Source organism: Vicugna pacos, chromosome 22 (assembly GCF_048564905.1).
Source record: "Vicugna pacos chromosome 22, VicPac4, whole genome shotgun sequence".
Lineage (NCBI taxonomy): Eukaryota > Metazoa > Chordata > Mammalia > Artiodactyla > Camelidae > Vicugna > Vicugna pacos.
In genome coordinates this window covers 25362760-25387329 of record NC_133008.1, presented here as the reverse complement: position 1 = coordinate 25387329, position 24570 = coordinate 25362760, and the positions used below count along the sequence as shown (strand labels likewise).

Here is a 24570-nt window from a genome sequence, read left to right as displayed (position 1 = left end):
CATCCCAGGAATCCACATAGTCCCAGGCAAACTAGGATGGTTGATCACCTGTGTGCGAGGGCCCTGAGCAGGAATTGCTGCACGAGGCGTCTCAGGTAGGACCACCTAGGTCAGGTCCCCAGCTGGGCACTGGAGTTAAGGTGAGTCCTCAGCGCCTCGCCTCCCACTCCCACTCAGCCCAAGGCTGACTCAGGACTGGCCTCATTTTACTCTCCCCACCACTGCAGCTGCAGTTCCTTTCTTGATGCCTTTCACTGTCAACTTCACCATCACCAGCCTGCGCTACACGGAGGACATGGGGAACTCAGAGTCTGAGATATTCGGAGCCACTGAGAGAGACCTGCAGCACCTGGTGAGGGACCCCCATCAGTGCCCGCCGTGCCCCAGCCCCACCACACCCTGCTGTGTCGGTCCCTCCCACTCATCTCCCTCTTACTCTTTCCAGCTCAGGCTGTTGTTCAAAAACAGCAGCATTGGTTCCCTGTATGCTGGCTGCCGACTGGCCTTGCTCAGGTGAGTCTTCCTCCTAAGCACCTCCAGAAACCCCAGTTCCCTCTCCTGCTCTCTCACACCCTGGTCATTCCAGCTATTGGGCCAGTGCCAAGAGGCAGTGGATCCAAGGTGCCTGGGTCTGAGCCCCTCCTCTCCCATTTGTTAGCTGTGTAACCTTGGGCAAGTCACATAACCTCTCTGTTCTTCAATCACATTATCTGAAAAAGTGTGATTAAACAGTACCTTACTCTTGGGGTTGTTAATTGTTCATTGCAATGCCTGGCCCATTGTAAGCACTCAGTTAATGGCATCTGGTAGTACCAGCTGGTGTAACATGTTTGCCGACTGGGTCACCAGGATCCCTGACACTCTCCCTGCCCCAGCTCATCTCTTCCCTGTTGGAGACAAACTCTGAACATCAGAGCTCTGCAGTTTATTCCCTGAAAAGAAGTACTGAACCAAAGGGAAAAACAAAACAAATATGGATTACCAGTAGGACATATTGCAATTTTAAAATTCTCAAATGGACCTGAACTCTGCAGAAATGGCCTTTCCCCTCCTCTCTGCCTACATCTCCTCCACGTCCTCTGAGGTCAGTGAACTTGCTCAGGACCCATTCCTTACACTTGGTGATGCTATGGCCTCTCCATGGGGTCCTCCATCTGGTCAACCCAAGTCATCCTGCCAGAGAGGTGGGTCCTCTACCTGCATTGCTCCATGAGGAGAAATTCCTGGAATGCTGTAGATCAAGTGTCCTCCAATGAGCTGAGGCCACCACCACGCCTGCTCGCATCTCTCTGTAAGACGGGAGAATTAATAATCAGGATAATATTGCCGACTCCACACGCCACCCAGTAATCTAAGCGGTTTACATCTTTCCATTGATTTCATCCTCACAGTACGATGGTTATGCTGCCTGGTGATGAGAGCACTGAGGCTCAGAGTGGCCAAGCTAACTTGCTTGGGAGGAGACAGAGTTTGAACCCTGGTTTTCTGGTTCTCCAGTCCCTCCTTTTAACCACAGATACCAGCAGTGCTTAAGTTCTCTGGGCTCAAAAGCTTCTTACATTCTTAAAAAGTACCCAGAACTCCAAAGAGCCTTTGAAGTTGAGGGTTCTATCTGCCCATACTGACTGCATTAGAAATTAAAATGGAGAGATTTTATAAACGTTTATTCATTAATACACTAAAAACGATCAACCCATTACAGGTTAGCATAGGTAACATATTTTTATGAATAATAGCCATATGTCTCCTACCCTCCCCCAAAAAAGCACAATGAGAAAAGAGTCATTGTTTCTATTTTTCCAAATTTTTTAAATGTCTGGCTTCATAGAAGAGAGGGTATCTGCTTCTGCACTCCGTATTTTACAGTATTTTACCTTGTGGCCTCTAGGGGAAAAAAATTCACTGTATACTCTGGAAAGAGTGAAAAGTGAAAATAATGTCTCAGTATTATTGTGGAAGTATTTTTCACTTGGTGGATACCCTGTATGTTTCAGGAACTCCAGGGGTCCTTGGGGTCCTTGGGCCACACTTTGAGAACCACTGCGTGACACTCTATGGACATGAAATGGGAATGCTCTGAACAGCATGGATAGCAGCACACAGAATTCCCGCCCGAGGGAGGAAGGGGATCTTTCTTCCTACCTGCAAAGTTCTCACTTTCAGTGAATCACTGTAGGGTCAGCTTAAATTCAGGGCAAAGATTTTTTTTAAATTTTTATTTATTTTAAAATTTTTCTTGGAAGGGGAGGTCATTAGGTCTGTCTATTTATCTATTATTCGTTTTTCTTTTTAAATGCAGGCACTGGCGATTGAACCCAGGACCTCATGCATGCTAAGCATGTGCTCTACTACTTGAGCTATACCCTCGCCCTTCCCCAGGACAAAGATGTTTTTGAACCACATTGCTCTTTATTCTTTCTTAACTCATTTTCTCTGTTTTTCTCCCAATTGATTGGCTGTCCAACACATGTTTCCCAAGAGTTGACTTTGGCCCTTGGATCTACTAACTTGAAATAAAGTCCCTCCCCTTTCCAGCTCCGTAATGGCTGTCACACGGCATCACAGCCAGCCATGGGGGTGACTCAGTCGCATTCTCAAAGGTCTCTGATCCTCTTGCTTTTCCCTGCCACATGCTGCCTGTCCCCAAGGTTCTCAGGATTTTCCTCCCTGGCAGTGCCGCATCCCCAACCCTCTGGCCCAAGCAGGACTCAGCCGTTCCTGGAGTGGACACTTGCCATTTACCTCCATGAGTGGATGGGGAGTGTGCTCAGGGCGAGTAGTTGAAGCAGTGAGCTTGAACCAAACGAAAAGAATGAGGAGAAAAAGAAGAAATGTAGCTAAGGCGTAGCCCTGGAGAGTCCTGCATTTAAGGAGGTGGGGGGATCTGGACCCTGACATGAGGCAGAAAAAGATGTGTTCAAGAAAGCAGATAAAACTCAGGGAAAAGGGCTGACATGAAAACCAAGAGGTGCAATGGAAGGCAGGGGTCGTCAAGAGTATCCAGCTCTCAAGTGTCTCTTCATGTCCCTACTCCCGTGTCCCTCCTTGCCCAGGGCTGATGAAGACGGAGGAAGTACCAGAATGGATGCGGTCTGCACCTACCGCCCAGATCCCACAGGCTTCAGGCTGGACAGAGAACGGCTGTACTGGGAGCTGAGCCAGCAGACCCGTGGTGTCACTAGGCTGGGCCCCTTCACCCTGGACAGGGACAGTCTGTACGTCAATGGTGAGTAAGGCTCTGCTGCAGCCGGGATCTCCTCCTCCTCCTCCCCAGATGGGGTCTCCTTGCAGTGCAGTTTCTCTGTATCCCCCCTTCAGGGTTGTGGACCAACCTAGAATTTCCATGGGGGCTCAGTGCTCTCCCCTTAGAGCACCTAATACAGAACTTGCAAGGTCTGGAGATAAAGGTTTCCTCCAAAGTCTTCTTCATTCCAATGACTTTTCACAGAAGCCCAGAGGGAGCACATGGACATCAAGGAAGGAAGAGGGGAGAACAAGGCCACTGCGGCCACTGGGGTTAACTCTTCCCCAGGAGGCGCTGGGTTCCCAGTGCAGTGACTGATCCCCTCCTTTCTCCTCCTCATGGCAGCTGGTGGCCCTGCACTCACTCTCCGAGGGCCAGCTGGAATGACACCCCACTAAGAAATCAACAACAGAGCTGTTAGTAATGCTTTTAGCAACAAATTCCTTAGCAACAACACTCACCATAACCACCTTTCCTAAAGGCTAATGTTCACCGAGAGCTTCCTATGATCTAGAGCATTAGGTGTCTTATGTCTTATCCAGTCTAACACTCTGTGAGGCATCATGTGTATTTTACAGGGGAGCAAAGAAGGCTCAGGGAGGGAAATTCATTTTCCCAAGATCAGACAGCTAATAGATGTGATAAGAGTCGGTACTCAAACCCTAAATTGACTCTAAAATCTGAGCCCGCGTAACGACTAGTCTACACTGCAGACTAACCCAGCTAGAACAAGCCTCAAATCCCAGGGTGGAGAAGCATATTAAGAAGCCTCTAATAGGACAATTTAAACTAATTAAGTAATTACGTCCCCACTATATCACCTTGGACATTTTCTTCCTACCTGGATTAAAATCTGTTCTGTATTTCAACAAAATACATTCCTTGGGAATTAGGTAAAAGCAGTAGTTAACCCCTGTGGGTTTGGGAGAATTACAGGTCTTTTTTTTTTTTTTTAAGTGGTAAAGTTTTATTCGGTAACTATCGCAACAGGGGAATGAATACATTTCAGTATAGAAGCAAACTAAATTCCAAATACAACAAAAAACAAGTGGGAGTTTATAGCCAAGGAGCAGAGTGAGAAAATTTCTAAATGAAGACATTAAGGATAGGGGAGATTTTTGCTTTAATTAAGTACTAGTCCTGCTTTGTGCTTACTGTGTGGCCCCAGGGCAAGCTATGACCTCTCTGGACTTTTGTCCATTTTGGAATTTTTTTTAAAGTCACCTAAGATTAGTGTGAGGGTTAAATGAGATAAAACCTGAAAAACCCAAGTAAATCACAGGGCTCCACTTGGTCCGATCTCAGAGAGGAGTTTCATTTCAATAAGCCCAGTCAGACCATCAATTATAAAACAAATCTAGTTTTTCCCTGCATTACTCACAGAGCATCAGAGAGGATCCAGTCCATAATCTAGGACCATACTTATTCAAGCCCTCTTTTCCCCCATTTCCTCTTATTCTCCAAATACTCTCTGGTTGACCCGCAAGCCTCGCCCTTGCTCTCCCTCACTATCTCAAGTCAACATGACGGAAGTGCAAGAACTATGCTGTCAAGGGTCAAGCTTTGTCTTTGGAGAGCTGGGTAGTGGGAGAAACCCAAAGAGCAACGACAAAATTAAATTTCATGAATGAAGAAAATGCAAACGAGGCTGGAAACACTCATATAAAATTACTGTCCTTATTATTCATTTGATGAGGTTGCTATTATTCCAAGCACCTAGTAAACCCCCACAATAATGAGGGTGTTTTGATTATTTTCTTTGCAGTTCATAGTAATAAGGATGAATTTTTATCACAAGCATCAGAGTATGAGGCAGTTAACTCATAAAAAGCAGCCATCATTATTTGTTGCTGAATCCCAGAGAAAGCTCCCAGGAAGGTCTGTGAGCTTTAACTCCTCACCCCTTTCTTCACCTTCCCCCATCATCTTGCTCTTTCCTTCTGCCTCTCTCTCGGCAGGATATAACCATCGGTCCTGGATTCCCACCACTCGCAGTGAGTAACGAGGGCTTGGGTGTCCCCATGGACCTGGGACCCATCCTCCCTAAGCCTGCTCCTTGGGAGGAAAGTGTGCCCCATCCCCCAGATGCTCAGCCCCATGACCGCCCCAGATCAGGAAAATCTCAGGTTAAGCCAAGCTAGAGATGCAAATTTCCATCAACAGCTCTAGCCTCTCATTGCTTCATGATAGGACTTAACCATTTGATTCTTTCAGCTCCAGTGACCACCACACTCTCTCCAGAACCCCCAGCATCTCTGACCCCCGTCCCCAGCTCTACAGGTAGGAATCGAATCTCTGGGTCTCATGAGACTTCACCTCCCGTTCAGTAGCTGATGAGCTCCTGCATGGTCTGGACCCTGATGTGCACACAGCCTCAGCCTGACCCCTGTCTACCTTGCTCCCTAATCTCTGGCCAGACCAGCCTCATTTCTGTTCCTCCGGGGTTCAGACATCCTCCCATCCTCATGGACTTACTGTCCTTGGTTCCTCCTTGTCCTCCAGATCTCATCTCAGCACGTCCTTGCTCAGACCACCCCCTATAAGATAGCATTTCCCCACAGCTAACCTCCAGTCTGTCTATCTGAACATTTCCTTCCCGGAAATACTGCTATTTTGCATTTCTTGATTGCTCAAGTACTTGTATTCTAAGGCCTGAGCACTAAGGGTCTTGGTCCCTCCTGTTTCCATAAAGATGTCCATGACATGTTTGCCTGTGGACACTCTGGGATAAGAGGGTTGAGGTTCCCTTTCAAGCTGATGTCACACGTCTAACACGGAGGTCCCATCTCCTCCTCTGGCGGAGGAGGGAGGGTATCCTGATGGGCTGTCTCAGTCTTCACCTACTGGACACTATGGGCAGAGAGATGGCACTAGTCCCTTCCCCCCGAAACAGCTCAGGCCTGACTGTGAAGGGTCTCCTCTTTCTCTCTCCCTCCAGTTGCAGACATGGGCCCAGCCCTGGTGCTGTTCACCCTTAATTTCACCATCACCAACCTGCTCTTTACCCCTGACATGGGGCACCGAGTTTCTGCAAAGTTCAACTCCACGGAGAAGACCCTGAATCACCTGGTAGGAGCCCATCCATGCCGACTCCGGCCGGCCTGGTCCTCGCCCCACCCTGTCCCTCAGCCCCTCCTGCTCACCGCCCTCTCGCTTCTCCCCAGCTTGGTCCTGTGTTCAGGAACACCAGCGTCAGCCCACTGTACACTGGCTGCAGGCTGACCCGACTCAGGTGAGACTTCCCTCCCCTACGACACAAAGGGGGCACTGTCACAAGCAAACTCTTCTGGAGGTGAGGACCTGAACATGACAACTAGAAGGTGACGATCATAAATGACTGGGGCCTTCCAGGAATTCAGATGCAGAAGGCATCCACCCTGGTTGAGTGGTCAGAGAGGGCTTCCTGAAAGAGGTCTTAAATAATTTGGATAAGCAGAACCACGGAGCATTCACACTCACCAGTCTGAAAGGGTGGCACTGACTTATTAAGCAGACGTGAAATGAGGTACCTCAGGACTTGCCCTGTGACAGGTGTGACAGGCACTGACAGAATCAGTCATGGGCCCTTCCCCCAAGGTGCCCACAGTGCAGAAAGGACAGCAGCCTGTAGACTTAAAACCATAATCTGAATGGGGTTAGTACAATGATACACAGCACTGCACGGGGCAATGGGAGCCCAGAAAATGGACTTTGATTCTCTATCTCGGGGAGCTGAGTGGAGGTTATTTGGAGAAGGCAATGCCTGAATCAAGTTTTTGAAAATACTTAAATTATTCTTTATTCCTTTCTGTATTTTTGACTCTTTGCATTGACTCATTTTTGAGGGGGGAGGGTAGGTCTTTCTGTCTGTCTGTCTGTCTGTCTGTCTATTTTAATGGAGGTACTGAGGATTGAACCCAGGACCTCATGCATGCTAAGCGTGCACTTTACCACAGAGCTATGCCCTCCCCACAGAGCCAAGTTTTCACAGGTGAGTGTGCATTAGCCAGAAGAAACATTGGCAAAGATATTTCCAGGGCTGGCATGTTTTAAGTAATGGGACAGATGTGAGAAATACCATGGTACACGAGGAAAGCTCTGTGAAATTGGAGAATAGAGTATGGGGCAAACAGCAATTGAATGAATGAGGGGGGAGAGGAACGGAGGGAGGGAGGGAAAGAAAGGGAAGGAGGCTGGCTGAGTGGATGGCCGGGAGCGCAGCTGCATGAGTGAGGGATGAGCTGCGGAATGAGTGAGGAGTAGTAAATACCATCAAGAGTTCAGGTTGGAGCTGGAGTCAAAGTCATGCTAAAGAGTTTTCACAGCATTTTGCACAGCAGAAGGTCAAGCATCGATGGTCTCTGGGTCCAAATACATGAAGTCACATCCTGTCTCTGTCACCAGCTGTGGGATGTGTGGGAAGTTCTTTAACATCTGTGTGACTCTGTCTTCCCAACCATAAAGTGGGAATCGTATCAGCATTTACCTCATAGAGTTACTGAAAAGATAAAAGAGACAGCAGATGTCAAAGCAGATCACCCAGTAGGTGTTCCATAAATATTATCAGCCAGTAGGTGGTGTATAAATATTAGTTAAACTTATTCAGAGCTGGGGGAATCTGTGGAGCTGTTGTGAGCAGAGCCCTGACATGGTGTAGTTTATTTTCAACAGAACACTGGTAGGGAGGGGGATGGAACATTTTGCTGTGATGATGGGGCAGGAGCTGGGGGGAGACCAGTGAGATGTCGGACTGGACCTGGATATTGCTTGGATGGGGAGACAAAGGATGGGGGGTGGTCCAGAAAGCCTCCTATATCTCTGGCTCTGGTACTAATATGGAAAAATGGGAGGAGGACCAGGCTCTGCGCTTTTAGTGGGGAAGACAATAAGGTTAAGTTGGGACGTATGGGATCTCATGGGTCTGGATGACATCCTTGAGGCTGCTGCTTCCATGGCACAGAGCTCAGAGAGTGCCAATAAATCTCATGCTAATTAAGCTGGTAGCTGAAAAAGATGAGTATGAAATGAATGATCCAAGAATAAGGTGGGGGGGAGAGAAGCTGGAGGAGGATGAAGCCTTGAAGATCAATCACTTTAAGGAGTAGGAAGGTACCTAGAGGAAGAGGGCCAGAAAAGAGCATGGCTGAGAAATCAGACAAGACCCAGTAAAGAGAAATGTCATAAACCAAGGTAGGAGGGGATAAGTCAATCTGAACAAAGTATATAACTCTCTTACATCGCTGAGTGCCCCATTCCCTGTCCCTGCCACCCTAGGACTGAGAAGGATGGGGCAGCAACTGGAGTGGACGCCATCTGCACCTACCATCCTGACCCCTCGCGTCCTGGCCTGGACCGAGAAAAGTTGTACCAGGAGCTGAGTCAGCTGACTCATGGCGTCGCCCGGCTGGGCACCTACACCCTGGACAGTAACACTCTCTATGTCAACGGTGAGTGTCTGTGCTGCAGCTGGGGTCTCCTCCAGCCCCGAGTCTGTCTGTACCAGCAGTTCTCAACTGGGAAGATTCTGCACCCCAGGGGACATCTGGCAGTGTCGGGACATTTTCAAGTCATGACTGGAGGGGTGCTAGTGACATCTTGTGGGGAGAAGCCAGAGTGCTACTAAACATCCCACAATGCACGAGGCAGCACCTCACCCCACCCCACCCCCCATGAAGAATTCTCTAGACCAAAGTGTCACAAATGCTGAGTTTGAGAACTTCATCATCCTCGTACAAACCTAGCATTACCTCGAGGGCTCATTTTTGAGTGCTTGACACACCAGGGGAGGCTGACTTCCTTTCCCTTTTCACTTCCTGGAAGGAAATGTTCCCTCCTCCTGAACTCCACCGCTTCCCACAGAAGCCCAGCTGACATATGCGGATTCCAGGGAAGGAAGCAGGTGATGCTGGACTCTGCGGTTCACCCGTCCCACCGGACAGCAGGTGTCCGGTTCAGCCCTCGCTCCACGTCACTCCCTCCATTAGGACAACTTGAAACAATTTTCTAAGTTTCCACAGGCCAGCTGGAACTACACTGACTTCACGGAACACCACCACACGGAGCAAATACCCCGTGAATAAGAACTGTTCACACAACACCATCGGCCACTCTGCCCCAACCACGAGGCTAAGACTGAGAATAATCACTGTCACAGTGGCTAATTCTTTTTGTTTGTTTTGAGATTTTATTTGTTAATTTTTTATTTTAAATGATGAGATCAATTTATGAATCAAATAGACAATTCATCAGGGAAAACCATCCAGATAGCAATGCCACATTTTTTTTACATATACATACATATATATTTTTTCTTTTCAGATTCTTTTCCATTATGTGTTATTGTAAGAAATTGAATATGGCTCCCTGTGCTATACAGTGGGACTTTGTTGTTTATTTACTTTATGTATAGTAGTATGTGTCTACAAATCCCGAACTCCCAGTTTACCCCTCCTCACCCCCCGCCCCAGTGACCATAAGGATGGACCTAGAGAAATCATCACACTAAGTGAAGTAAGCCAGGAAGAGAAGGAACAATACTGTATGATACCACTCATGTGTAGAATCTAAAAAAAAATTTTTTTGAAGGATATAAATGAACTTATTTATAAAATAGAGACAGTCTCACGAACATTATTCTTGTACTCTGATTTTGGCAGTAATAATGGCGATGATGTTGATTATTCTTTTCAAAGGCCAAGGCACACAAAGAATAAAATTGGGAATAAAACGTAGCCATTATTGTTTATGTGGCTCTCAGAAAGTTTGTTCATGAATTTCATTTCTAGGTCCGCCATCCAGCTGTTTCTTATCTCTGACCGGTCGTTAACAGTCCTTCTGTGCTGTGTTCTCCCTTTCTGCAGGCTACCACCGTCAGTCCCGGCCCCCTACCACCAGCAGTGAGTATTCTAAAGTGTGCAATGTCAGTGCCCACTGGACCCTTACTCCCCAGAGCACATCCTTCAGGAGAGAAGCTACCCACGCCCCCTCCCTAAATGCCCAGCCGCAGCCTCAGAGCAGCCCTAACTCAGGTTTTTGTTTTGAGTCAGGACAGAAGCCCAAATTCCAGGGAACAGCTTCTGCCCACATTCCTTCCAGATGGGACTCAAATCATTTTCCCCACATTCTTTTTTTTTTTTTCAGCTCCAGTGACTTCTACATTCTCTCCAGAACCTTCCTCATCTCTGGCCCTCATCCTCAGCTCCACAGGTAGGAGTCTGCTCTCTGGGGCCTGTGGGAGGAAACTTCAACCCTGCATGGTCTCGTGGTCCGGTCCCTGATAGCCACCCGGCCTCAGCCTGTGCCATCTACTCTCTCTTACTTTCTAAACTTTGACACATCAGGTGCTTGTCTGTTCTTCTTGGAGCTGTTCCTGGAGATCAGACATACAAACAGACATCTATTTCTGAGCTAAAGAGACACTGTAGCTGTGCCATTTCTTTGTCTGTGGGATGTGGGCAAATTTTACTTTCTCTGAGCCTCGGTTTCCCCATCTGGAAGATGGAAATGGTAATACTTACCGCTCAGGATTATCAGATATTCTGCGTGAAGGGTCCAGCACAAAGGTCAGAACACGGTGCTCCACAGATGAGACTTGCAGAGGGTACAGTCACCCAGCTCAGATTTCTGACCTTTTTCACACCTTAACCTCAGGATGGCTATACAGTTTTTTTTTTCATGCTGGACACTTTTGAGGAAGAAAGAGGGGATTGAACTTAACGTTTACATGACTGCCCCTGCTCTGCTCTGAATTCCTCAGGAGCAGAAGATGTGACTTCCTCATCTGTCTAGCTCTGCTGACCAATTTACTTACCCTCTTGATGCCTCTGTTTCTTCATCAAGTCATTGTGAAGGTTAAATGAAAATGTGTAAAGAACACCTAGCACAGGGGGCCCCCAGGAATTCAGTCTGACAAATAATTTTTGGGTATGTGTTCTGTGCTGGGCAGAGGGGATAAGATTTTACGTCAGGTGTAGTCCCTCCCCTCACCAAGTTTACAGTGTTGAGAAAGACTAAAGTTGAATGTGCAGTTATAACATCGATTCTCCTTTCTGTCTCTATAAATTCATCCATTCTAGGTACCTTATGTGAGGGCAATCACACAATATTTGTCCCTTTGTGTTTGGTATTTCATGTAGCACAGTGTTTTCAAGGCTCATTCATGCTGTAGAAGTATCAGAAGTTCATTTCTTTTAATGGCTGAATACTATTCCATTGTATATGCCACATTTTCTTTATCCATTCATCTGTTGATGGACACTTAGGTTTTTCCCACTTTTTGGCTATTGTGAATGCTGCTGCTATGAACATGTTTTCAAGTATCCAAGTCTCTCTTTTTCAGTTATTTGAGGGTGTGTACCTAGGAGTGAAATTGCTGGATCGTATGGTAATCCCAGGTTTAACATTTTGGGGAACCACCAAATTGTTTCCCATAGCAGCTCCACCAGCAACGCATGAGGGTCCAAATTCTCCATATCCTCGCCTACGCTTATTTTCCTTAAAAAAAAAATTATAGCCATCCTAGTGGATGTTCATGCTACTGCATTTAACAGCATCTTGCTTTGCTCTTTATTTAGCCTTCTATCTTTGGTCCTAAAGTGGCCTACCTGTCTGCCGTGGATCCCTGCTTCCTCAGGTCTGGGCCCTCCATCTCTGTCCCCAGAAGTTGTCTTAGCGCTCAGCCTGGGTCTGACTCAAGTGGCCTCCTTTTTCCTTCCCCTGCTGCAGCAGCAGTCCCTTTCCTGGTGCCTTTCACTGTCAACTTCACCATCACCAACCTGCACTACGAGGAGGACATGCAGCTCCCAGGCTCCTGGAAATTTAACGCCACGGAGAGGATCCTGCAGGAGCTGGTGAGAGCCCCGCCCACCAACACCAGCCCCGCCCACTTCCACAGCCCCGCCCACCCCACCTATGCCCTAGCCTGCGACACTTCTGCCCCACCGCTCTTGCTGACTTCCCTCAGTAGTACCTTCTCAACTTCCTCCTCCTTTCCGATAGCTCAAACCTGCGTTCAAGAACAGCAGTCTGGGATTCCTCTACTCAGGCTGCGGACTAGCCTCGCTCAGGTAAGACCCTCCCCAAGAACACAGCCAACGAGTGCACGGGACCCTAAGTTATGGGCTCCCTAATTTTGCCCATACTTAGAACATCTACTGTTCACAGAAACTAAGCATCAACAATAATAATAATAATACCAACAACTAACAAGTGCTAAGACCCAAGGCACAGTGCTGTGACTTTATACTTCACTTCATCAGGCCTCTCAGCAGCCTCACGAAGCAGGAACAGAAGGTGAAGTGGAGGCTCAGCGGGATTAAGCGGCTCGGGCAGGTCGCACAGAGCAAGCTCAGCATTTCGGGTTCTAGATCCAAACTCCTAGTCCTTAAGCAGCGCTGCCTCCTTTGCCCCCATTCTGTCCTGGCAGGGCGTGGAAAATACCAATCTGACAACCTCTCTGAAGGAACTTGCCAGAGAATCTGAGAGGGTAAAGCAGCAAGAGATACAGAGAGAAAGCGTGCTGCTCAGCTAAAGGGGGCGGGGCTGCCCTGGGCTGGCTGGGGGCTGGGAAGGCGCCATCCCTCAGGTGCTAGAAAGGGCACCTAGACGTGCAGCCGTTTCACCCCTGGCGTTCTCACCTGCCACGCCTCTCTCACAGAATCTCTAGGTCTGGTCCTCGCTGGATTCACACTTCATCACAGCCATTTATCTCCAGCTCCCTTTCTTCCTGAGGGAAGAGGAGGCAGAAGGGCCTAGTGGCTAAGAGCCTTGGTGAGGTCACACAGACCTGAGTTCAAATCCCAGCTATGCCATTTATTCTGGGCAAGTGCCTGAATCTTTCCGTGCCCTGTTTCCTTGTGTGTTACAATATATTACATCTATATGTAATATATTGTACATACACAATATGTACTCATAAATAAAATATAGGTATCATTATAATATATACCTATTATACCTATACCTAATATATATTATATTTCAGATATGCAAGTTATATATAGAGCTACATTTCTATATTCTATATTTATGATATGGATATAACATATAAAATTGTATATATAGATATATATTATATGTATATTAGGTATAGATATATAATTATATAAAGCTATACAATATATAAGTACACCATATACATGGTATACTTATAATATGGCATAATACATATTATACATAATTATAATTATATGTATAATACATATTATATGCTATTATATACTATATATAATACAGGTATAATAATTACATATAGGTATAATATATAATGTATATAGGTATAATATTAAACATGTATTATCTAGTGTAGGAATGACAGATATATAATACAATTTTATATGTAATACATAATATAATAGTAAACTATATTATATAAATACATATAATCTATAAGCATTATAGATTAATGCTCTGTGTTAATATACATTTATATATAATTGTGTTATATATAACATATAGTATAATGGGCATAATAATTGTGGGAACTGAGCAATCGAGCTCATAGAGATGCTTTGAAGATTAAATGAGATCATGAATATAAAATTCTGGGCCTGCTGCATACTCAGGATATAATAAGTGGCAGTTGTTATTATTGGAGTCCATCCATGGCCCTGGGGCACGAGAGCCCCCTTCTCTCCCTCCCTCAATAGCCTATTGACAGGGTAGGTGGGTCAGTGTTCTATGGCTGGAGAGGGTGCAGAGACACAGAGGCCCTCTGTTGGACAAGTGATGCTTTCAGACAGACTCACCAAAAAGGCATCTCTCTCCAGCCATTTACTCCCTGAGTCTCTTTAGAAATATCCAACCTCTGCTGGTACATAAGACCTAGAGAGGGTGAACGCAGCTATCTGATCCCACCATTTGAAAACCAAAGTGTCACTGGCCATGCCTTGGTCACTTGTCCTGGGGCCACTGCCACCCACTACAGCATGACCCTGGCACCCAGGTGTGTCCATCAGGACCTGTGACATGACTTGGCTGTCATGGCTACATCTGGCATTCTCTCGGACTGCTTGCCCCCATCAGTGGTACCTTCTCTGTGTCTGCCACACATCACACACCCAGTGCTTTCAGCGGATTCTCTCCCAAGCATGCAAAGGCTTGGAGACCCACGGTGTCCTAGCTCTTTGTTTATGGAGGGTGTCTCCGTGAAGGTAGCAGCTTCCTTGTTAACTTGGGCTCCCCAAGTTCCTGCCTTAGGGGTGGTAAAGAGAGGGAGGAAAGGATGAACAGAGAGATGGTTGGAACAACCATGTGGAGTTTCTTACCCAGGCCTGAAAAGGACGGGGCAGCCACCAGAGTGGACGCCATCTGCATGCATCGCCCTGACCCTGAAGGCTCTGGGCTGGACAGAGAGCAGCTGTACTGGGAGCTGAGCCAGTGGACCCACAGCGTCACCCGGCTGGGCCCCTACATGCTGGACCAGGACAGCCTCTATGTCAATGGTGAGCAGCTGCAATGTGGTTAGAGCCTCTACTCTCTGACTTGAGCCTCTGTCTTGCCCTTAGAGGCTTGGCTGTGTGCTTTGGTCAGGTCTGGGCCTCACGGCTTCTTCCTGCTCTTAGACTGACCCCACCCTCATGGCCTTCATTCCTGATAAAGGAATGCTGATGCCTGGTAGCCTCCGCCCCTGTTTCACCGTTCTGGTGAAGCCCCCTCCATTACACCAGAGCATCCCTGACCCTCTGTGGTCCCCGACCTCCCCCTTAACCCTTACCCACTATCCTCCCACCTTTCACTACAGGTTTTACCCATCAGATCTCTGCACTCAGCACCAGCAGTGAGTACTCAGCTGATGACCCCCAGCCCCAACACACACCAGGCAGAGGAGGAGCTGAGCCCTCCTCAGCCTGTTTACATCCTCGGGGGGAAGGAGCTCCAGGGAGGGCACAATTTATTTACTCACCCCTCTGCCCCAGATCCAAAGGGAATCCCAGCTCAAGCCCCCCATGCAGCAAGCCCAGTAACCTCTCCTGCGGCCATTTCTGTCATGCGAGTGTCTTTCTGCTTTCACTCATGAGGGCTTTTCCTCAGCTCCTGGGACCTCTGCAGGGGACCTGGGAACCTCTGGGACTCCGTTCTCCTCCTCCAGCCCCACAGGTGAGCACCAGTCACCGGCCCATTAGAGAGTACCTGATCAATGTAATCATCTCGGACATTACTCCCTCAAATAAAGATAGAAAGTCACAGTAAATCTAGTGGTAGTGAGTCGACCAACAGCCCTTACTGAGCACCTACTCTGTGCCATGCCCTAAGGGATACAGCAGGGAACAAAAAACAGGGAAAATTGCTGCCTCTAGAGAGCTTATACTCTTGTGATAAAAATGATGATGACGGTGGTGGTCGTGATGCTGGTGATGGTGATGATGGTGGTGATAATGAGGATGATGTGGTAGTGGTGATGATAATGATGGTGATGGTGAGTGTTGATGATGTAGGGGGTGATGATGAGGACTATGATGGTGGTGGGGATGGTGATAATGATGCTGAAGATGGTGATGGTGACAGTGATGGTGGTGGGGATGATGATAGTGGTGGGGATGGTGATAATGATGCTGAAGATGATGATGGTGGTGGTGATGGTGGTGATGATGATGGTGGTGGGGATGACAATGATGGAGATGGTGGTGATGCTCCTGAAGATGTGATGGTGACAGGGATGATGGTGGTGATCTCTCCGCCACTTCCCACCATTATTACAATAAAATCCACATTCTTCATCATGATGCACAAGTCCCTGAATGACCTCATTCTTGCTGCCCTTTCTGACCTCAACTCCTTCGACGCTCCTCTCTGCTCACTGCAACCTGGCCATTGCTCTTTCCAACTATATGGAGTTTTCAATTCCTGTTACTTTGCTTGGAAATACTCCCTCTGGCTTCTTACATAGCTGCCTCCTTCTCATCCTTTAAGTCTGAAGTAAATGCAAAGTTCTCATAGAGACCTTGCCTGACTCCTCTATCGATATCGGACTCAGCTGTTATTTTTTTAAATCCTCCACAGTACTTACCACACTTTCATTGTACTTCTTTGTTTTCATGTTTATTGTCTGGTTCTTGTTTCCAGTGTGCCACTCTCTTGTCCCTTTGTCCCACCAGCCCTATGGCTTCTTGATTTGGCTAATCTCTGTGTTATCCTTTCAGGGTTTCCTCTTTCATATTAAATTCCTTCTATTAAAATACCTGCCAGAAAGTCTGTTTTCCTAACTAGAAATCTGTGTGCCCAGTGCCATGATGCTGCCTCACACATAGCTGGTGCTTATTTGTTCAATGAGTGAATGAATGAACTAAAATTGTAACCATGAACCTGAGGCATGAGTCTTGTCACATAACTAGGCCAATATGGGGAAGTCTTGGGGTCCTATTAGGTACCCCAAGTCAGAGCTCCTAGGAGAAGAACCAGTTCTAGATCCTAAGAGCTGTTGGGTAAGACTAACATGATGGTCCCAGCCTTCATTGGAGCTCCTTTGGAGCCCCCTAGTGGAGAAAATCAGAGCCCATATGTGTAAGGGCTCCAGGAGGCTCGAGGAGGGACTGGACAGAGAGCCCTACTGGGGCCAGGACAGGTCCTCTTACCTGCCTCTTCTGTTGCAGCCACGAGCCCTACCCTGGTGCCGTTCACCCTCAATATGACCATCACAAACCTGCAGTACACGCCAGACATGGGGCGTCCAGGATCTGCCAAGTTCAACATGACGGAGGAGGTCCTGCGGCACACTGTGAGCCCTCAGATGCCTGCTGCCCACGCCTCCTCACCCTCGGACGGCCCCCTCTCCTCCTGTTTACCTCCCTCTCCTTCCTCCCCAGCTTGGTTCTCTGCTCAAAAACACCAGTATCGGCCCACTGCATTCTGGCTGCAGACTGACTGCACTCAGGTGAGATGCCCAGGAGGGGATGCTCACACGCCCCTGCCTCCCAGAGTCCGTTCCTCCCCTCCACCCGCTGCCTGTTTCCCACCCACTCAGTGTAACAGGCCCCGGGCACCTGGGGAGCTACATTGGCTGAGCCCTCTCCCTGCGTTCTGTCTCCTTAGGCCTCTGCTCGGTCTCCCTTCAGATCCCAAATGAGGTGCAGGATATCTCCTTAGAATTAATGCTTTGCAATTTCCAAAATTATACTGTCCCAAGGAAAATTTTTTAAGCAAAAATGGACAGTCTTGTGTCATGCATATTTCTTAACCCACATTTAAGGTGCTCAAAGATGATGCAAGATCTTGGGGCTGCCCTACTTTTTTTTTTTTTTCCTCTTCCTCCTTGGCCTAATCTGAGAGTGGGATGGCAGGAGACTGGGACGTGGATGATGAGCAAACCCTATGCCGACTCGAGTCCCAGTCCACCTTGTTATTAATCTATTGATCTTTTATAAGTTCTAGATATTTTGTCTCTTTCCTTCCTTCCTTCTCCCTCCCTCCCCTCCCCTCCCTCCTCCCTTCCTCCCTCCTTCTCTCCTTTCCTTCCCTCCCTCCCTCCTTCTTTCCTTCCTTCTCCCTCCCTTCCTCGTATCCCTCCTTCCCTCCCTCCCTTCCTCCCTCCCTTTTCCTTCTAAGTAAGGTGATTTCAGCTTTGTGGCTTCTTCAGCTATTACTCTTGCAGGTCTCCCTCATCATCAGTCCCGCGTACGCCCCATCCCCATGTTCCTCCCTTCCCAGGCCCCAGGAGGACGGATCCCAGGTTGGCTAGAAGTCGGTGCCTCAGAGAATCTAAGCCTGACTTCTTACCGCTCTCCCAGTCCTCTCACGTCCTCTGCCCCTTCCTGTCCTGCCCCCAGAGGCTTCATTTATCATCACTTCACCCCCCTCTCCCAACCTCCCCAGGCCTGAGAAGAATGGCTCAGCCACGGGAGTGGATGCGGTCTGCACGCATCGCCCTGAGCCCACAGGCCCCGGGCTGCACAGGGAGCGGCTGTACTGGGAGCTCAGCCTGCTGACCCATGGTGTCACCCAGCTGGGCCTGTACACCCTGGACCAGGACAGTCTCTATGTCAATGGTAAGGGGTTGCCATCTTTTTTTTAATTTTTGCATTTCAAGAGATCACACATTCTCCCCATCCTTTTCTCCTTTGACCTATCCTGCCTCCTCCTCACCCTTTCTCCCTCTTCCTGTGTAGCTCAGGCCGCCACCCCCAGCAGTGAGGGCCTCAGAAGTCTCTAACTCTCCATCTGAGTCCCAGCCTTAAGGAATGAAAGAAGCCAGGGGCCTCTGCCTTCACTCCCAGCCCCATCTCACCTCCAGCCTTGGGAAAACCCATTAAAGCCCCAGATACAGGCACTTCCTTCCTGGCTTCTCCAAGATGACGAGGTCCCCAGCCCAAGCACCTGGGATATGCTCTCCCAGCTTCTGTGGTGACAGTGTCTACACCAGCCGTGAGGGGCTTTGGGGGGGGGGCTCTGCTGCAGCGGGTTCTGCGCTGAGTTCAGACTTGCACCAGGGGCTCACATTCCAGGGCGCTTAGAGCAAGTCCTCTGTCCCTCTGGAGTCGGAGGGCAGCAGTGGACTTTGATCTCTTCTGGGTGAGCACTCAGTCTTCCTTCTAATGACTCATAGCTGTGGTGGCCCAGCTGCCTCCCCACTGAAGAGCTCTCACTTCTTACTTCCCACCATCTCTCCCTCTGTTTACAGGTTACACCCATCAGACCTCAGCCACCACTCCCAACAGTGAGTATTTCAGACTTCTGTGTGTCTGTGCCCACCTCCCTTCCCCTGAAAAATCGGAGCTGCTCAACCAGCCAACTGTCCCCTCCAGTTACACCCACTATGGATGGGAGGGGTCCAGAGGACATGCATGGAAATGTGGGCTGCGATGGGGGTGGCAGGAGTCACCTCTCCTCCCCACCCAATACACACAACCGAGAATGATGCCCTGACACCGGGCTAAATGGGGCACAGAGAGAGGTACATTTTTATAACCAGAGCCACCCCCACTGCCTCCATTTCCTTACAGGTGTACCACTCTGAATTTCATTTCTGGTGTTTGGTTTTTTTCCCTCAGCTGCTGTGACCACCACACCCTTCCCGATGTCCTCTCTGGCTCCACCCCGCAAGCCCACAGGTAGGAACGCCCTTCCTGGTACCCACACCATTTCTACAACTTCACTTACACCAGGTCACTTCTTCCCTCACTGCTTACTCACCTTCTCTGAGTGAACTCGTCCATTTCCACAGTTCAGGGGCCAGCTGGCTCAGAATCTAACTCCCGAGTCCAGCCCACACCACACAGCAGCTCCTGAGCCTTGGGCAACCCCTCTGCCAGACGTCACGCAACATCTTGGTCTCTGACCCTGATGTCGTCAGCTTCTCCCAGATTTGCTCCTTCTCCTCATCACCGAAGGAGGGATACGGGCACCAACTTTAACCCTCCCTTTCACTCACCACCCACATCCATCCATCACTGAATCATCTCTTCTTTCTGAGTATCCTGAGTCCTTCCTTGTCTGCGTCTCCATCACCCAGTCTATATTCAGGCCACCAGCGTTTTTTACAGGACAACTGCAGTAGCTTCTACACGGGATTAGAGGCCTCCACACAGCAGCTGCAGCGTCCCCTACAGGGTACCTCTGTCCATATCACTCCCCTCTTGTGGACCGTCTTTGGATGACTCCATCTGGTCTACAAATCGCCTCCAAAGCCCTGCACTGCTAGTCACTGCCTCAGTGTTCTGGGCTCAGAGGACCCCTCTAAGTCCCCAGTCTACCCTTCCCCACGACCATAGTGCACTTCCTCGTGGCCAGTGCACTTCACTGAGCACAGCTGCTCTGTCCTCCTGCCAGGACTTTAGCCAGGCTGTTCCTTCTGCTTAACACTTGCCCAGTTCCCATTCACTTAACTCTTACACTTTGGACACACTTAAAATGATGCTTCCTCCAGGAAGCTCACCTCAGTCACTGGGTGCGTGCCTATCCTGGACTTGCACACCACCACCCCCCAGCAGCATAATGGTCTGATCACTCTCCTGGCCACACTGAGAGACTATGCGCTGCTCATCCTTGGACCTGCAGAGTCCAGCACAGAACCTCACACACATTAGGCGCTCAATAAATGCTCACTGAATGAATGAGTGGAGGTCCCCAATGTCTTAGGAATTCCATAATGTCTCTCCTTCAGCTCGGGTAGCCCATGGGTATACTTAGTCCACAGCCGGTCCCCATGGTTACAGCCCCAGGAAACCTCAGCATTCCTATGGCCCAAACTGGACATCTTTCTCTTCCTCCTCCACTGCAGCTGCTGACCTTCACCTGGTGTCCTTCACCCTGAACTTCACCATCACCAACGTGTACTACACAGAGGACCTGGGGCACCCAGCTTCTCTGAAGTTCAGCTCTACCGAGAGGATCTTACAGCAGCAAGTGAGAGCCCTTTGATGCTGTTAGGTCCACCAGATACCCGCCTGCATATCCCCTCTGCCCTTCTGCTCACCTCTGTCTCTTTCCCCACCAGCTCAGGGCCTTGCTCAGTAAGACCAGTGTCGGCCCCCTTGACGCTGGCTGCAGGCTGGAGTCGCTCAGGTGAGAAGCCCAGATGGAATGATTCATCGTGGCAGGCAGACACTCGTGCGCTGGCCAGCGGGGCTCAGGTGCTAGGCGTGCCCCTGGACGTGCTGAGCTCCAGGCCCACCGTGACTCCTTCATGCCTACTTCACGCCCAGGGGGAGACATGCTCAAGGCTCAGAAATGAGGCATTGTGTTTTTATTTATGAAATCTGTGTGATATTTTGTTTTACATGAAGGCTCTCCTCTTAGAAGCAGTGGGGTAACCACGGCAAATTCCTCTCTGCAAATTCTGTTTAAATGTTTTCCATCCTTAATTGTGAGGGGCTTGTCTCCGATGAAAGACACTTAGGAGAAGCAGGCTTCAGAGCTAAGTCCTTCAGTATCTCCCTCAGCCTCCCCCCTTTCACTTTCTTGCTTTCCACACCCGGGAGGACCCGTCCTTGGTACCCGATGTTCCCATGTCCTTTCTTCTCCAGGCGTGAAAAGGGTGGAGCAGCCACTGGCGTGGACATGGTCTGCACCTTGCACTCTGACCCCACGGCACCCGGGCTGGACAGAGAGCGGCTGTACTGGGAGCTGAGCCACAAGACCCACGGCGTCAGCCAGCTGGGCTCCTTCACCCTGGATGGGGACAGCCTCTACGTCAACGGTGAGGGACTGTCTTACAGCTGTGGCCTCCCTCCCTGCCTCGTGCTGTCATTGCCTTCACTTCTCTAAAGTCAGCTTTACCTTCATTACGATGAAGTCAGAACTGGGTCCAGCCACTTTCAGTCTCGTGGCCCAGCTGCCTCGTCCCTGAACATCCCTCTACTGTCTCTTCCTCTTTGCTTCTTCTACAAGGTCCTCACAGCCTCCCTCACCTACTCCTTTATGTTCACCCCAACTCTGATGCAGCCTCTCTCGCCTTCTCCCTGCAGGTTACACCTACGGACCCGCAGCCGCCGCCACCCCCAGTGAGTACCCCCGCCCCGCTCTCCTAAGCGCGCCCCCACGCTGGGGTGGGAAAGCAGCCGTTCTCCGTCACCTCCTTCCTCGGTGAGGGAAGCACCCCTTCTCTCTCTCTCTCCTGGATCCTGGCAGAGTTCCAGGCCCGAGTGGGGCGGCTGCAGACACGGTCATGTCCTCCCACCACGTTCTGACCCTCACGGGGCTTTTATCTCAGTTCTCCTGAAACCTTCTTGCCCCTGTGCTCTTTTCTGATCCTTCCCTGCACATCTCTGTTTCTGGTTCCCGAGGGGTCCTCAGCATTGGTGTTCTGCCTGTTGCTGGATTTTCGGTGAACACTGATGTAAACTGCCTGCCTCCCAGATCCTGTGCTAAGTTACATGCTCTATTAGTCAGCTCGGGCTGCCGTAACGAAATACCAAAGACTGGGTGTCTCAAACAGCAAAACTTTACTTTCTCACAGTCCTGAGGGTTGGAAGTCCAAGGTCAAGGTGCCGGCAGGGCTGGTTTCCCCTGAGGCCCGTCCTTGGCCTGCAGATGGCTGCCCTCCTGCTGCCTCTTCACATACTTGTCCCTCTGTGCACACACTCCTGTGTCTCCCTGTGTCCTAATCGCCTCTTCTTATAAGGACATCAGTCATATTAAATTAGTGTCCACCTTGGTGGCCTCATTAAATTAATTACCTCTTAAAAGGCTTACGCTTCAAATACGGTCACCTTCTGAGGTACTGGGGACCAGGGCATCAACATATGAATTCTAGGGGGGACACAATTCATTCCAAAACATACACTCTATACTTTAATTCTCACTACAACCATGTGACTTTGCTCCATTTTAGAGCTGAGGAAACTCAGAAAGGCTACCAAGCCACACGGCAAATAACAGAGTTCCTGTGACTCCAAAACTCACTCTCCACGCTATTCATACATCAGTTAGTTTATTCCACACCTATTATGTTCTAGTTCATGGGCCAGACTCCCCTGCCATTCCCAGTAAACCCTGAGATGAGAACCTTGTAGATTTTCAAGAATCAGTCGCCCTTGCCTTAGGAGTGTGCTATTTGAACCCTCTCCAGCTGTCCCTGGGTCCATCCCTGGTCTTTTACACCACAGCACCCTCCCTCGCTCCTTCCGACTACAGCAGGGTCCAAAACAACTGGTTTTCCAAGTAAGAAGCAGCAAATAAGAGGAAAACTAAGTTAAAATCAGCTCTGTGTTTTGTCTGTCACTATCCAGTCCTTGGGATAGTGCCTGGAGCATTCTAGGACCAATTCAATGTGCATGGAAGGAAGGCAAGGTGGATGGATGGAAGGAAGAAGTGATGAAGGGAAGGAGGGAGAGAGAGAAGACAGATGAGCCAATGAAAGGCAGAAAAGATGAATAGAAGAGGAAAAGGATAAGGGAGGAAGGTGTAGAAACGGGGAAGGAAGGAGACAGGGATGAAAGGAAGGAAAGATGGATGATGGACGGAAGGAAGGAAGAAAATGATGGTGGGGGACAAGGAACGATGAATGGATAAAAGAAAGCAGAGAATGAAGGAAATATGGACAGAAGGATGCATAAAAGGAGGTACAAATGGGAAGAGGGAAGGGAAGGCGCGAGGTAGGGAAGAAATGATGGATGGATGGATGGAAGGACAGGAGGATAAATGGACAGATGTATGGATAGATGAGTGGAAGAAAGGACAAATGGATGGGAAGAAATATGGAAGGATGGAAAGAAAGCTGAACAGAAGGAAGCCTGGAAGGAGGCAGGCACAGAAGGGAGGGCAGGAAGAGGGGAGGTAAACCTCTCTGCCAGGTTTTGTCTTAATCATTTAGCTCCTGCAATGCTCGTCTAGTCAAGTCAGGGGGCCTCTGGTCTCCCCTGCATCACATGCTCATTTATTCTGTTGCTCCTGGGGTCTCTACAGGTCAGCCCCAACTATTGATCAGTCTGTGCCCAGCACTGCGCATAAACATTTTACAGAAATTAACTTGTTTCCACTTCATGATAACCTCTGAAGTAGGGATCATTATCTTACACATCAGTAAACTGAGATGCAGGAAGGCTGGCTGTAGTTGCCAGATGGTTGGGATTTTTTAGCCAAGGCATGAAGACTGGCACACCTGGCTGTGAGGGGAGGAGAGAGGCATATATGCATACATATTTTTATATAACTCTATATGTTACATACTTATATATAATATATTCATTAATATATTTATATATAAATATATGTGCATATTCATAGAGACAGAGGCACAGAGAGAGAGAGAGGCAGAGAGGCAGAGATGGAAAGTGGAGAGACTGTGGATGTCTGGGGTCACCAGTGCCTTTTCTCCTGGGAAAGAACAAAGCCACCAGGGTTTTCACAGAGCTCCCCATGCCTACATCAGGGTGCAAATGGCCCATCACGCCTCCGCAAGTCATTAAGCCTGCCCTTACTGGCTGCTGGAGCTGTCACCACTTACAAGCGGCCCTCAGGTTAATCAGGAGGAGGACAAAGGGCCCTTGGGAACCCCACCCTGGGGTGGACACTGGGCCTCCTTCAGCCTTGGTTCTCTCTGTATCTTTAGCTGAAGAGGTCAGTAAGGAGCCATTCACGCTGAACTTCACCATCGACAACCTGCGCTTTTCGGCAGACATGGGCCACCCCAGCTCCCTCAAGTTCAACATCACAGACACCCTCATGCAGCACCTGGTGAGATGCCTGCTTCCCCTCTCACCCCGTTGAGCCCATCCTATAGGCCGATGCTCACCTAGGACCACCACTGGCTGTCTCTCCTTCCTCTCCAGCTCAGCCCGTTGTTCCAGAGAAGCAGCCTGGGTGCCCGCTATGCAGGCTGCAGAGTCACCTCGCTAAGGTGAGAACACCGCCACCTGCCACAGCCCACCACCTAGGGACACAGACTCCTGGCTGGGGCTGCCCAGATGCAGGAG

General features: G+C 49.1%; 1 protein-coding gene across 1 annotated transcript in view; it reads left to right on the top strand.

Moving 5' to 3' along the window:
• The window catches only part of MUC16 (mucin 16, cell surface associated), a 46924-nt gene that overhangs the window by 3597 nt on the left and 18757 nt on the right, over positions 1–24570 (top strand). Inside the window, exons 4-29 of the mRNA XM_072948208.1 lie at positions 228–352; positions 446–513; positions 3054–3226; positions 5203–5238; positions 5459–5524; positions 6183–6313; positions 6409–6476; positions 8498–8670; positions 10084–10119; positions 10364–10429; positions 11948–12072; positions 12221–12288; positions 14492–14664; positions 14964–14999; positions 15254–15319; positions 16813–16937; positions 17026–17093; positions 18032–18204; positions 18837–18872; positions 19207–19266; positions 20436–20560; positions 20652–20719; positions 21181–21353; positions 21622–21657; positions 24207–24331; positions 24427–24494. Coding sequence (XP_072804309.1) covers positions 228–352; positions 446–513; positions 3054–3226; positions 5203–5238; positions 5459–5524; positions 6183–6313; positions 6409–6476; positions 8498–8670; positions 10084–10119; positions 10364–10429; positions 11948–12072; positions 12221–12288; positions 14492–14664; positions 14964–14999; positions 15254–15319; positions 16813–16937; positions 17026–17093; positions 18032–18204; positions 18837–18872; positions 19207–19266; positions 20436–20560; positions 20652–20719; positions 21181–21353; positions 21622–21657; positions 24207–24331; positions 24427–24494 — 2467 coding nt within the window. The remainder of the gene's footprint in view (positions 1–227; positions 353–445; positions 514–3053; positions 3227–5202; positions 5239–5458; positions 5525–6182; positions 6314–6408; positions 6477–8497; positions 8671–10083; positions 10120–10363; positions 10430–11947; positions 12073–12220; positions 12289–14491; positions 14665–14963; positions 15000–15253; positions 15320–16812; positions 16938–17025; positions 17094–18031; positions 18205–18836; positions 18873–19206; positions 19267–20435; positions 20561–20651; positions 20720–21180; positions 21354–21621; positions 21658–24206; positions 24332–24426; positions 24495–24570) is intronic.